Genomic DNA, 11,865 nt, shown 5'->3' with positions numbered 1-11,865 from the left:
CGCCCGGCTCTTATTTGTTTTCTGCACCCTCCCTCCACAGAGAGCCACGTCCTTGACTGTTAGCCATTCCTTTTTTGTTTTGAGACAGTCTTACTATATGGCCCTAGCTAGCCTGGGCCTCGCTCTGTAGACCAAGCTGGGTTTAAACTCACAGAGATCTGTGCCTTTTCTCCCAAGTGCCGGGATTAAAGGTGTGTGCCACCACTGCCCGGCATGTAGATGTCCTTTGCTAGGACACTTGAAGATGGATTCACATTGTTGCTCACAGACTTATTTCCTAGTGTCCCTAGTACGGGATGTTCTGTTACCATGTTACAGTTTGTTTCACTAGTCAGTGTAGAAGGACATTAAGGTGTTTCTCCTGAGATCCAGAAGAATGTTGGTGATTTGAATAAGTTTAAATATGCCTCCTGATAAACATGCCCGTGTAGTTTTATTAATGTAAATATCTGGGGAGGGGGATCTGGAGAGATGGTTCAGAAGTTCCCAGTATCTGCAATTGTCTGTAAATTAAACTCTAGAGGACCCGGTGCCCTTTTCTGACTGCCTTGGGCACCAGACACATAAGTGTTGTGCAGGCATAGATGCAGGCAAAGCACCCATGCACATACAAACATACGAATACCTTTTTTTCGGGGGTGGGGAGAGCAGGATCTCTCATTGTGTGTTTGGCTGGCCTAGAGCTCTCTATGTGGACCAGGCTGGCCTCAGACTTCACAGAGATCAGCCTGCCTCTGCCTCTTGAGTGCTGGATTAAAGGTGTGCACCAACACTGCCTGGCCAACAGTTTCATTTTTATTTTTAAATATAGGTATTTGGGAGTGAAAATACTGGGTCTTAGGTTATACATATCTCATTCCTCCTGGAGATGGCCACATTGTGCTTTTGTTTTATTCTTAGTGGAACTGGAGTTCATGAAAAAGAGGTTTTAAATATAGATTTAAGCAGATCTTAACAGTGATACTATGTAGGCTTCCCCCTTTGAAACATTGGCTCTTGGAGCCAGGAGGACTTTAAAACTCTGGGAGGTACACAATTTACAAACTTCTTAAAAGGTAAGAAAGTTGTAGGATTCACAAGTCCCACTCACAAGTTAGACCGGTCATTGGACATGGACACTGCTCTTGGGCAAGGCGTCTCTCTGGGTCCATGCTGCTTTCTGTAAAGACAGGACTACCCACTCGGCAGGAATGCTAGGGCACTGGAATTTTCCCAGGGAAAATGAGCATTGTCAAGGACCATCTTGAAGGGTAGGCTGCTGTCTTTTGGGATGATTTGGGTGTCATTCTTGGAAGCAGGCTACTTTTCCAAGTCCCATGAGTTCAGAGTCCAGTGTGTCACCAAGTTTTTAGCTGGCACATTTAGCTTCTTCACTAAACTTGTGTCCCTGCTTTTAGCATTCAGCCCGTGTATGGAGCTCAGCACCCTCCTCTGGATCCTCGGCTCACCAAAAAGTAAGTCAAGACTTTATCCCTCACTGTCTCCTCCCTCACCCACCGCCTCCTCTAGTTGCTGAGGTGACGTTTCCTCTCTGGCCTTCCAGCCGCTTCTCTGCCTTGGGTAGGCCAGGAACAATCTTCTCACTGTGTGGCTAGCTTCAAACTCCCATCTCCCTCTGCCTCCAGAGTGCTGTGATTTTAAAGCCGTGCGCTACCACCGCTTGGCGTGAAAACTTTTACAAAGATTTTTATCCTATTTTTACTTGTTGTGTGTGTGTGTGTGTGTGCCCACCCACATAGCCAGAAGAGGGGGTTGGATCCCATGGAACTCTGAAGTTGTAGGGGTGAATGAACTCAGGTTGTCTGCAAGAGCAGTAATCACTAGTAGCTGAGCCATCTCTCCAGCTCTGTGGAAACTCTTTTTAATGAGACAGACAGTCTGAATATAATGAGTGAATTCTATGAAGGAGGCACTTTAAGCGCTGTACACCTGCCTCCTGCTTCCTTTTGAACTTGGGAGTGAGTGAGGTGAGGTGCCCAGGGCTGTGACAAGTGACTGAAGCTCCTAGGAAAGGCCAGAGACTGGAGGTGTCCCCGTGGCCTGACAGCCTGCTCTGTGCCATGTAAGCATTGCAGTTGAGTGTTCTGCTGCTGTAGCAGAAGCATCCCATTACATCCCAACCAGCTAGTTTTGTAATTGCCCGAGAGCCATGGCGTTCACATGTAAATCCACCGTCTATCCATTCTAGAGCAGTGGGCATACTTTAATGCTCAGGTTTATGTTTGAGTCCTGGTCACTCACCTTACTGTGCCCGTCATCACCCAAGTTTTTGCTCATTCTGTATTGAGGGCAGATCTTCAGGAAGATGACCTTGTCCCAGACTGCACAGCAAATTCTAATAGCTTTGTTTTCTCACCTATTAACAATGTAAAGCCTGGGGCTGGAGAGATGCCTCCAAGGTTAAGAGCACCGGCTGCTCTTCCGGAGGACCTGAGCTCAATTCCCAGCACCCACATGGTGGCTCACAACCATCTGTAATGCGTTCCAGTGCCCTCTTCTGCATACATAATAAATAAATAAACAAACAAACAAACAAACAAATAAAGTAAAGCCCAGGATGCCCCCTGGTCACTCCACGGAGTCATATTGCAGTTGACTTCACTTGGCTTCACAAATCAGAATGAACTGGCTCTGATTCATGGCTTCCCTGTCTCATGTATGTGCTGGCTCAGTATTAATAGTCCCGAACACGGGGGCTCCATGAGCGGAGCACCAGACTGTTTTACAATCCCAGATTGTTGCCATAAAACATTTATTGCCCTTGTTTTAGTGCCTTTGTTTGGACATTTTGATTGCTTTCTCTGCTCAGCTCCAGACCGTCATTTATCACCACACGGTTAATCTCCATCATGGTAGAAGCCTCTACATCCGGTCCTTAATTATCTAAACTGCATGAGCACACTAAGTCATCTCGTGTCCATGTACATGACTCCAATTTGCTAAATTATTACTATTAGCGGCAATATTGCCTGCAATAATTTTTATAGCTCGAATAAAACCAGTGTATTTGCTGAGCAGCCCCATCAGCCACTAGCTGCCACGACAGGCTTCTAAACGATACTGTGCGGCGGGTCCCAGGTTACAGCACTAGCTCACACGAAGTCATGATGCTCCAAGGGGGGCTGTTTGAATGTTGCTTTACATCAGTTAACCAGTGCCAGACGTTTTTCCAGTATAATTCTACATGTCCTCCTAAACATGTATGGCCCGTATTTCAGCCAGAACAGTTCTATAGACAGAGCAGTTGTTGCAGAAAAGCAGAGCAGTGTTGTGTTCCCAACACTGTAACCCATGGCCACTCTTCAAGTCTCAAATCTATCTGTTCATGTTTTTAAGAGGTTTTGTTTTCGTTTGCTTTTGATTTTGTTTTTGTTTTTGTTTTGTTTTGGTTTGGTTTTTTGAGATAGAGTTTCTCTGTAGATTTGGAGCTTGTCCTGGAACTAGCTCTGTAGACCAGGCTGGCCTCAAATTCACAGAGATCCACCTGCTGCTGCCTCCCAAGTGCTGGGATTAAAGGCATGTGCCACCACTACCTGGCTTGGTTCATTTTCTAATTTTTTTATGTGTATGAGTATTTGCCTCCATGAATGTATATGCACAGTATTTTTTGTGCCTGGTGGCTGAGGAGACCAGAAGAGGTCTCTAGAACCTCTGGTACTAGAGTTCAAATAGTTGTGAGCCACCATGTGGGTGCTGGGGACTGAACCTGGTCCTCTGCAAGAGCAGCCAGTGCTCTTAACCTCTGAGCTGTCTTTCCAATCCCAAAGATACATTTATTAAATTGCGTGTTTGTGTCTGTGTGTCTGTGTTTGGGGGAATGTGCTCATGAGTGCAGGTGTCTGAGGAGGTCAGAGGTGTTGGATCCCCTGGGGAGAACACCTTAGAAGTGGGGCCTTTGCTCTTCTAGCACAGCCTGCTCTGTTGTACAATGGTCCTGCCTTGCTGAGAGGCTGGGTGAAGGGTCTTAATGATGTTTTTACCTGACTGTGGGCCAGGTCCCATGGATCGTAGACATTCACATGGCTGCTTCCTCTGTGAAGTCTGAAGTTAATTGTTCTAAAAGTGTGGGGGGGGGGGAGACACCTCAGAGCAGCACCAAGCTCAAACTTTCTTTTCTCAGCTGGCAGAGTAAAGAGAGGAGCCTTTTCATTCTGAGATTAAAGTTGTGTGTATGGACAGTGAACGTTCCACCCCCTCTATCCCTCATCCCTGCCAGCAGCTTACATCCTGCTCTAGTAACAAATCCGCTCGACACCTCAGTGAAGTCCACAGTTAAGGCTTAGTTCTTGCTTATGTCTGTCCCTTGTGGGGTGGGCAGGTGTGGCGGGCAGGCTGTAGTCTCCCTAGTCACTCAGTGACTCAGGCAGAGGGAGTTCCTGTCACTGGAACCTCGCAGGGCCCAGTGACTAGGAGGGCCATGGGGCAGCTACCAGCGTGGCATGGCTTCCTCACTTCTCTTAGCTTAAATTGACCAGACAGTTTCATGAGTTGGAGGATGCTGGCAATAAGAGAGCGTGTGAAGAGCTGAGACCTGGCTCTCTGCATCTGTGGGACGCTCTTTAGGAGCAGCGGCTCTGGGCGGTTTGCTCCGAGTGCAGTGTGTGCTGGGGCAGTTGGTTATGTCGTGTGACAAATGCTGATGGACTGGTCAGGGGTGCCGTGCTCAGTAATACCGTCTCTTTTCTTGAAGCTTCATCAAAGAACGGTCCAAAGTCAACTCAGTTCCTCTAAAGAACAAGAAGGCCTCCAGTTTCCATGAGTTTGCCCGGAATACCAGTGACGCTTGGGACATTGGCGATGACGAGGAAGAGGACTTTTCCTCACCTCCTTTCCAAACTTTGAACTCAAAAGTGGCTTTGGCAACTGCGGCCCAAGTCCTGGAAAACCACAGCAAGCTGAGGGTAAAACCTGAACGGTCCCAGTCGACAACATCAGATGTCCCTGCCAGCTACAAGGTCATAAAGTCCAGCAGTGATGCCCAGCTCTCCCGAAACTCCAGTGAGTCCCCCCTGCCCTCCATAGCCTCTGCCTCTTAGTAGAGCGCAGCTAGAGAGAAAGAAGTTCCTGCACAGATCTCCATGGGACGATTTCAAACAAACAAACCAATAAAAAACCCTCATGCCTGAGCTGAGACACCAGCAGGCCTAACTAATCACAGGCTGTCCTGCCCTTCCTGCTGGGTCCTTACTTCCTAGCACACCAACATTCCCTGCCATTCCCCTGCTTCTCCCTTCCCTGCAGTGGCATCCACAGCTCTCCGTGATGAGGTTGTTTGACGTTGCTCTAGTCCTGGTCAGCTTTACAGATACTGATTTGTATTTAAAGGTGTCAGCGACTGAGTTCACAAATGGTTCACCTCCTCAGCCCTGGGGAATAACTGCCCACCTCTGGAGGCCTTTTTCCAGGTCACAGCTCCCTGCTAGTCACCCACCCACCAGGTTGAATGGCTGGGAGGAAAGACCCGTTTTGTTCTCCCCCCCCATCCCCAGGGTTTCTCTGTATAGCAATTCTCGCTGTCCTGGAACTCATTCTGTAGATCAGGCTGGCCTTGAACTCACAGAGATCTGCCTGCCTCTGCTTCCCAAGTGCTGGGATTAAAGGCGTGCACTGCCACCACTACCTGGCTTTTTTGTTTTCTTATTTTGGGAAACTGGCCTCAGTTACTATGGGAGGTTATGGTAGTTTTGGTTGTCTGGGTACTTTCTGTGTACATTTAAGAACCCATTTGCTGCCGGGCGGTGGTGGCGCACGCCTTTAATCCCAGCACTTGGGAGGCAGAGGCAGGCGGATCTTTGTGAGTTCGAGACCAGCCTGGTCTACAAGAGCTAGTTCCAGGACAGGCTCCAAAACCACAGAGAAACCCTGTCTCAAAAAAACAAAAAAAAAAAAAAAAAAAAGAACCCATTTGCTGTGCTTACTTAATGTTGCTCCAAAGAGTTTTATGTAGTAAATCAGCTACTCCGAGCTGGGTAGGAAAGTGCCTTTATCCTGGTTATAGGTCATGGACATAAAGGACAGAGGATGCCAGAGTCCCAGCATGTGTCCTGCCTCTGGCTCTGTGAGTTTCTTTCACAGCTTCAGTCCTTGCATGAGGCTGTGCCAACTTGGCTGTAGGGTCTTTACTGTAATTCTGTCGTTTGCCTTTGCTGAGACAGGGCCCAGCTTGAACCCACAGTGCCAGTCTGAGACAGGCATTCAGCAGTGATTGACCAGGTGGCCCAAGCTATGGCTGAGGTTCCCAATGACAGGAAGGGCCCTGCCATGATCCCTGCAGGCTGCCCTGTGTAACTGGGCTCCCCACATGTCCCCTTGTGGATGTTCCCTCCGTGTGCATCTGCCTGTAAACAGCAGATGCTGGAGATGTCCGTCTGTCTAAGCTTTGCTGCGAGTGATTGCATTTTCTAGACCCCAGTTGTCACCATGGGCGCCCCAGCCAGTTGCCTGTGGCAGCTGTCACAAGCGTCTGCAGCGCTGACTAGTTCCTGCTCAGTGTTTAATGTCTGCATTTAAGGCAAATATTGAGGAATGTGACCCAGGCTTAAGAAAGCTGTTCCTGCAACAGTTTTCTCTGTTTCAATTAATTATAAAGAGTGTTGGAGTCAGACAGCCCCAGGGCATCACCTCTGCTTCCCTAGTTCCTCAGCTTCCCCAGGCTGAGTTTGTTCTTCTGTAAAATAGTTGTCAGTTCTTAGCAGGTGTCAGGCATCCTGTGAGAGGCCATGCTAGAATGGATAACATAGCACTGTCTACATAGTGAGCGCCCCATGAGCTAGTCCTGCACTACGACGCCCCACCCACTATCTGCTCAGACCATCTACAGCAGGAGCACAGCTCAGCCCCTGCTGCTTCCACTGCTTCAGAGATAGCCTGGTAGAACCTGAAGCCAGCTCACTTGAATGGGAATGTGGAGCCCAGAGGAGCCAGATCCTTAGCACTGGGTTGCCTGAAGCCAGGGCTTCCTACCCGCCTCGAAGGGCTCCTGGTGGGCCAACGGCAGTTGTAGAGGACAGCCAGTGCTCGGCAAGGTCACGGCTTAGCCTTTCATGCACTCTGTGTGCAAGGGGGAGAGGAGCTCTGCCTTTGGCTGTGTGGCCACCACTCACCCCAAGCCGCTGGGGAGAGATCCAGGTTAAGGCAGAAAGAGCATCATCTCCCTTGGTTTCACCATATACTTTCTCAGAAGTCCCTGCAACATCTGGAGTTGGCTGGCCCCAGCACAGTTGGCCACAGCTGTCCTCTGCAGGTGCATGTGTGGCCCTTCCTCTGCACGGGAGCAGAGCCCTGCTTGGCCTTACCCTCCCACTGCCCCTCAGCTGGATCCTCAGGCAGTGCCACAGGCCCAACCCCTGCCCGGAGGAGGTGCCATACCACATCCTGAGCAGGTTTAGGGTGTCTGACCCATGACTTCCCATGCAGTTCTCTCTCTCTGAAATCCCCTCAGGTGACACGCGCCTGAGGGACCCACTCCACAAACAGCAGTCTCTCCCTCTGCGGCCCATCATCCCCCTTGTCGCCCGGATCTCAGATCAGAATGCTTCTGGGGCCCCTCCAATGACAGTCCGGGAGAAAACACGCCTAGAAAAATTCCGTCAGCTGCTTTCCAGCCACAACACCGACTTGGGTGAGTTCCCCGGAGCCCTGGGCAAGTAGGTGGTGCTGTGGTGACTGGGGTCCTCAGAGGACAGAAGCTTCTTCTCTTCCTTCTTTTACTTTGTCTGGGGCCAGAGCCGTGATGCACAGGTTAGAAGTCCATTATCAGAGACTAGGGACTGCCGTCAGTGTAGCTGTCAGTGCGGTCCCTGTGCTCCATCTCTGCTACCTCCAGGGGTTCTCACACAAGTCCACACCTGGAAGTGCAGTGCTTACTTCCTGGGCCAAGGTTGCCTGATACTGACAATGAGAAATGAATCTTGCCTGGGTTAGGTTGGTGGGATCATAGCAGGACTGGGCTGTGACAGTTTATTGCAGGCACTCAGACTTTTTATACCCTTATCAGAAACAGAATACACTGGTGGTTGCTAGGATACAGTGATGTTTGCGGGTCATGTTGCATGCTATTCAGGGTTCACAAGATTCATGCTTCAGACCAGTTGTCCTGTCAGACTTCTGTATGCTTCTCTGACTCGTAGGAAATGCAGAGATATACGGAGGCCTCAATGCCTTGCTGCCTGAGGGAGTGCACTGGTCTCTCTAGTGCCTCAGAAGCCACAGTCTCTAATCTGAAAAACCTGTGATGCCTGCCTCTCAAGGCAGCTAGACCAGGCCAGATCCATGATTCCCTGTGCACGCCCACAGCTTCTCTGAGCCAGTGACTGCTGCAGATGTCCTGGCCTCCGGCAGCTCAGGGCTGTGGTATAGAGCCTTTCCCTGCTTGTCTTGGTAGGAGACATCTGGCCAAGGTTTGTTTTTGGCCTTTGTGGAAGCCCTGATTCAGGGAAGCTACTTTCTGTTGTAGATGAATTGAGGAAGTGGAGCTGGCCAGGCGTTCCCAGGGAAGTTCGACCTGTCACCTGGAGACTCTTGTCGGTGAGTTCTACCCACCGTGAGAAGCATGGGCATCACACAACCCTCTGCCTGCCAAGATTGGTCTGGGAATGTTGATCTTATGCCATAGAATTCTCTAGTCCCACTGCCTAGCAGGCTATGAGGCTGTGTCAGAAGAGACACATGCTTGAGAGTTTATTCCCACGCCTGCAGGTGAGTGTGTTCCTACAGACGTATGCAGAGGAGGCCAGAAGCTGACTCCTGTGGTCACAGTGTCACTTTCTTAGCAGTGTGGGGAGGATCTAGCAGCACAGGAGGACCCCAGGATCCTGGCTGAGAGCACACATCGACACTCCTGAGTGTTCGAAATCCATCTCCCAGCTCTGACGAGTCAGTTCACCGGCCTCTCAGAAGCCAGACAGGCCTGACTTTGACCACGCTCAGCAGCACCCCAGCTCCTGCTCTGGGATGGATGCTCATTCACTTAGTAAAGGCTTCCAAAGGCCTGCATGCTATGTGTGCTCCCCAGATCACACAAGCGCCCGTGCCAGTTCTCCAGGCACTCACCATGGAATGTGCTACATAATGCCTTTAAGGGTGTGGGGGGTCTCTTGTCACTGTCCCCAGCCCCTGGTCTTACAGCTGTGCGGTCAGTGCCTCTACCACTTCTAGTAAGTTCAAATGCTGCTCAGAATGAATCTGGCAAGCAGAAAGGGAACAGGAGGCTTAGGAGGAAGAATGGGATCCAGGCTGGGAATAAGAACAGAAGCCAGGCCTTTTCCTGTGGGAGCAGCCGGGTTGAGAGGAGCGTGGCTCTCTCCTCTCCCCGTCATGGCTTGTGCCCGTCCCCTCATATCGGTGTACTCTGAAAAGGGGGAGTCATCTGGCAAGAATGTTACTTTGCCAGCTGTCTTCAAAGCTCCCATTCGACCGGATATTGTGAACTTTGTTCACACCAACTTGAGAAAAAACAACAGGCAGCCCTATGCCGTCAGTGAATTAGCAGGTCATCAGACCAGTGCTGAGTCTTGGGGTACTGGCAGAGCTGTGGCTCGAATTCCCAGAGTTCGAGGTGGTGGTACCCACCGTTCTGGCCAGGGTGCCTTTGGAAATATGTGTCGGGGAGGCCGCATGTTTGCACCAACCAAAACCTGTCGCCGTTGGCACCGCCGAGTGAACACAACCCAAAAGCGATATGCCATCTGTTATGCGCTGGCTGCCTCAGCCTTACCAGCTTTGGTGATGTCTAAAGGTCATCGTATTGAGGAAGTTCCTGAGCTCCCTTTGGTAGTTGAAGATAAGGTTGAAGGTTACAAGAAGACCAAGGAGGCTGTTCAGCTGCTTAAGAAACTTAAGGCTTGGAATGACATCAAAAAGGTCTATGCCTCTCAGAGAATGAGAGCTGGCAAAGGCAAAATGAGAAACCGACGACGTATCCAGCGCAGGGGGCCCTGCATCATCTATAATGAAGATAATGGTATCATCAAAGCCTTCAGAAACATCCCTGGTATAACTCTGCTTAATGTCAGCAAGCTGAACATTTTGAAACTTGCTCCTGGTGGGCATGTGGGGCGTTTCTGCATCTGGACTGAAAGTGCTTTCCGCAAGTTGGATGAGGTGTATGGCACTTGGCGTAAGGCTGCTACCCTCAAGAGTAACTATAACCTTCCCATGCACAAGATGATGAACACAGACCTTAGCAGAATCTTGAAAAGTCCAGAGATCCAAAGAGCCCTCCGAGCACCACGCAAGAAGATTCAGCGTAGAGTCTTGAAGAAGAATCCACTGAAGAACCTGAGAATCATGTTGAAGCTCAACCCATATGCAAAGACTATGCGCAGGAATACCATTCTTCGCCAGGCCAGAAATCACAAACTCCGGGTGAAGAAACTGAAAGCAGCAGCAGCAGCAGCACTGGCTGCCAAATCAGAGAAGGGGACTGCAGACAAGAAGCCTGCAGAAAGTAAGAAAGAAAAGAAGCCTGTGGATGTCAAGAAGCAGAAGAAGCCGCAGGGAAAAAGGCTGCAGCTACCAAGAAACCAGCAGCTGAGAAAAAGCCAGTAGAGAAAAAACCAACTGAAGAAGAGAAAAAGTCTGCTGCTTAATCTATTAAAATTATTTTCATTCCATTGAGCAAATAGAGACAGCCTATTTGAATAAAAACCTGATCAAAGATGCAGTGAAAAAAAAAAAAAGAACAGAAGCCAGGGTGCCAGTTCTGTCCTAGTCTTTTGATTCCATTCAGCGTGTAGAGCTAATGGTTCCCACTGTTACTCTGGAAAAGAATGTGTAATCTGTACCAAGAAGTGTCATAGATGTCGCCAGGTCCTTCTATTTCCCTTGGAGGCTGTGACTTGGGTCCAGCTCCCTCCCTCTGACCTCCATTTAATGCTCAGTGGGACCAATTCTGGGAGCTCCACAGTGCGAAGCGTGGGACCAAAGCCATAGGCAAGTTTGGAAACCTGGCCTCCCTTCATCTGCCCACCCAGGGTCCACTAACCAGAAGAGAGCAAGCACCACGTGGCCTGACCAAAAAGAACCCACCTTGTCCTCTCCTCAGTCTTCTGTTCCTTGGTGGTTTCCCAGCCACTGCTCAGGCTAAAGTGAAAATTCATCCTCTGACAGGCAGTGTTGTCTTTAGGGCTATCTCCCCGCAAACACCGAGCGGCGGAAGCTGACCCTGCAGCGGAAGCGGGAGGAGTACTTTGGCTTCATTGAGCAGTATTACGACTCTCGCAATGAGGAGCATCACCAGGATACCTACAGACAGGTGAGTCTGCCCCAGCTGAGGTACCCAGCAGTGCCCCTGGAACCTCCTGGTGCAGTCCGATGTCCTGTGTGTCTAGGGCTCCCTTGCCTCTTTTCATCCAGCAGCTCTGACTCTGGCGTTTTAAAATTGAACTTACCGTGTATGTGTGTTGTGTGTATTTAAATTTTATTTTCATTTTTATCTGTGTGTACGTGTGTGGATGTGTATGAACATGCACACATGAGTTCAGATGTCTGTGGAAGCCAGAAGAGGGTGTTGGATCCTTGGAGCTGGAATAGAGACTGTTGTGAGCTGCCCCATGTGGGTCTGAAAACCAGACTCCAGTCTTCAGGTAGAGCAGCAAGCACTCTTAGCTGCTGAGCCAGCTCCTGATCTTTTTCTTCCCTGAGACAGGGCCTCACTCTACTCAGGCTGACGATGAACCTGCCTCAGCTTCCTTATTGTCGGGGCTGTGGGTATGTGCTGCTTACGTCCTTCAGTAGATGTGCTTTAGCCCTTGCCAGTGGTGGTGCTTTCCTCTTTCATGTGTGTACAAATCTTCACACACACACAGACACAGGTGCGTACACACACACACACACAGACACAGGTGCGTACACACACACAGACAC

General features: G+C 49.9%; 1 protein-coding gene and 1 pseudogene across 1 annotated transcript in view; both read left to right on the top strand.

Moving 5' to 3' along the window:
• Tbc1d22b (TBC1 domain family member 22B) overlaps positions 1 to 11,865 on the top strand; it is a 56,268-nt gene that overhangs the window by 15,056 nt on the left and 29,347 nt on the right. Inside the window, exons 2-6 of the mRNA XM_005360322.2 lie at positions 1,398 to 1,454; positions 4,691 to 4,998; positions 7,442 to 7,621; positions 8,456 to 8,526; positions 11,126 to 11,254. Of these exons, the coding sequence (XP_005360379.1) occupies positions 1,398 to 1,454; positions 4,691 to 4,998; positions 7,442 to 7,621; positions 8,456 to 8,526; positions 11,126 to 11,254 (745 nt within the window). The remainder of the gene's footprint in view (positions 1 to 1,397; positions 1,455 to 4,690; positions 4,999 to 7,441; positions 7,622 to 8,455; positions 8,527 to 11,125; positions 11,255 to 11,865) is intronic.
• On the top strand, positions 9,241 to 10,667 carry LOC101991573 (annotated as a pseudogene).

This window comes from Microtus ochrogaster, linkage group LG2 (assembly GCF_000317375.1).
Source record: "Microtus ochrogaster isolate Prairie Vole_2 linkage group LG2, MicOch1.0, whole genome shotgun sequence".
Lineage (NCBI taxonomy): Eukaryota > Metazoa > Chordata > Mammalia > Rodentia > Cricetidae > Microtus > Microtus ochrogaster.
Note: the sequence above shows the minus strand (reverse complement) of the source record. Positions and strands in the feature narration are given on the sequence as shown.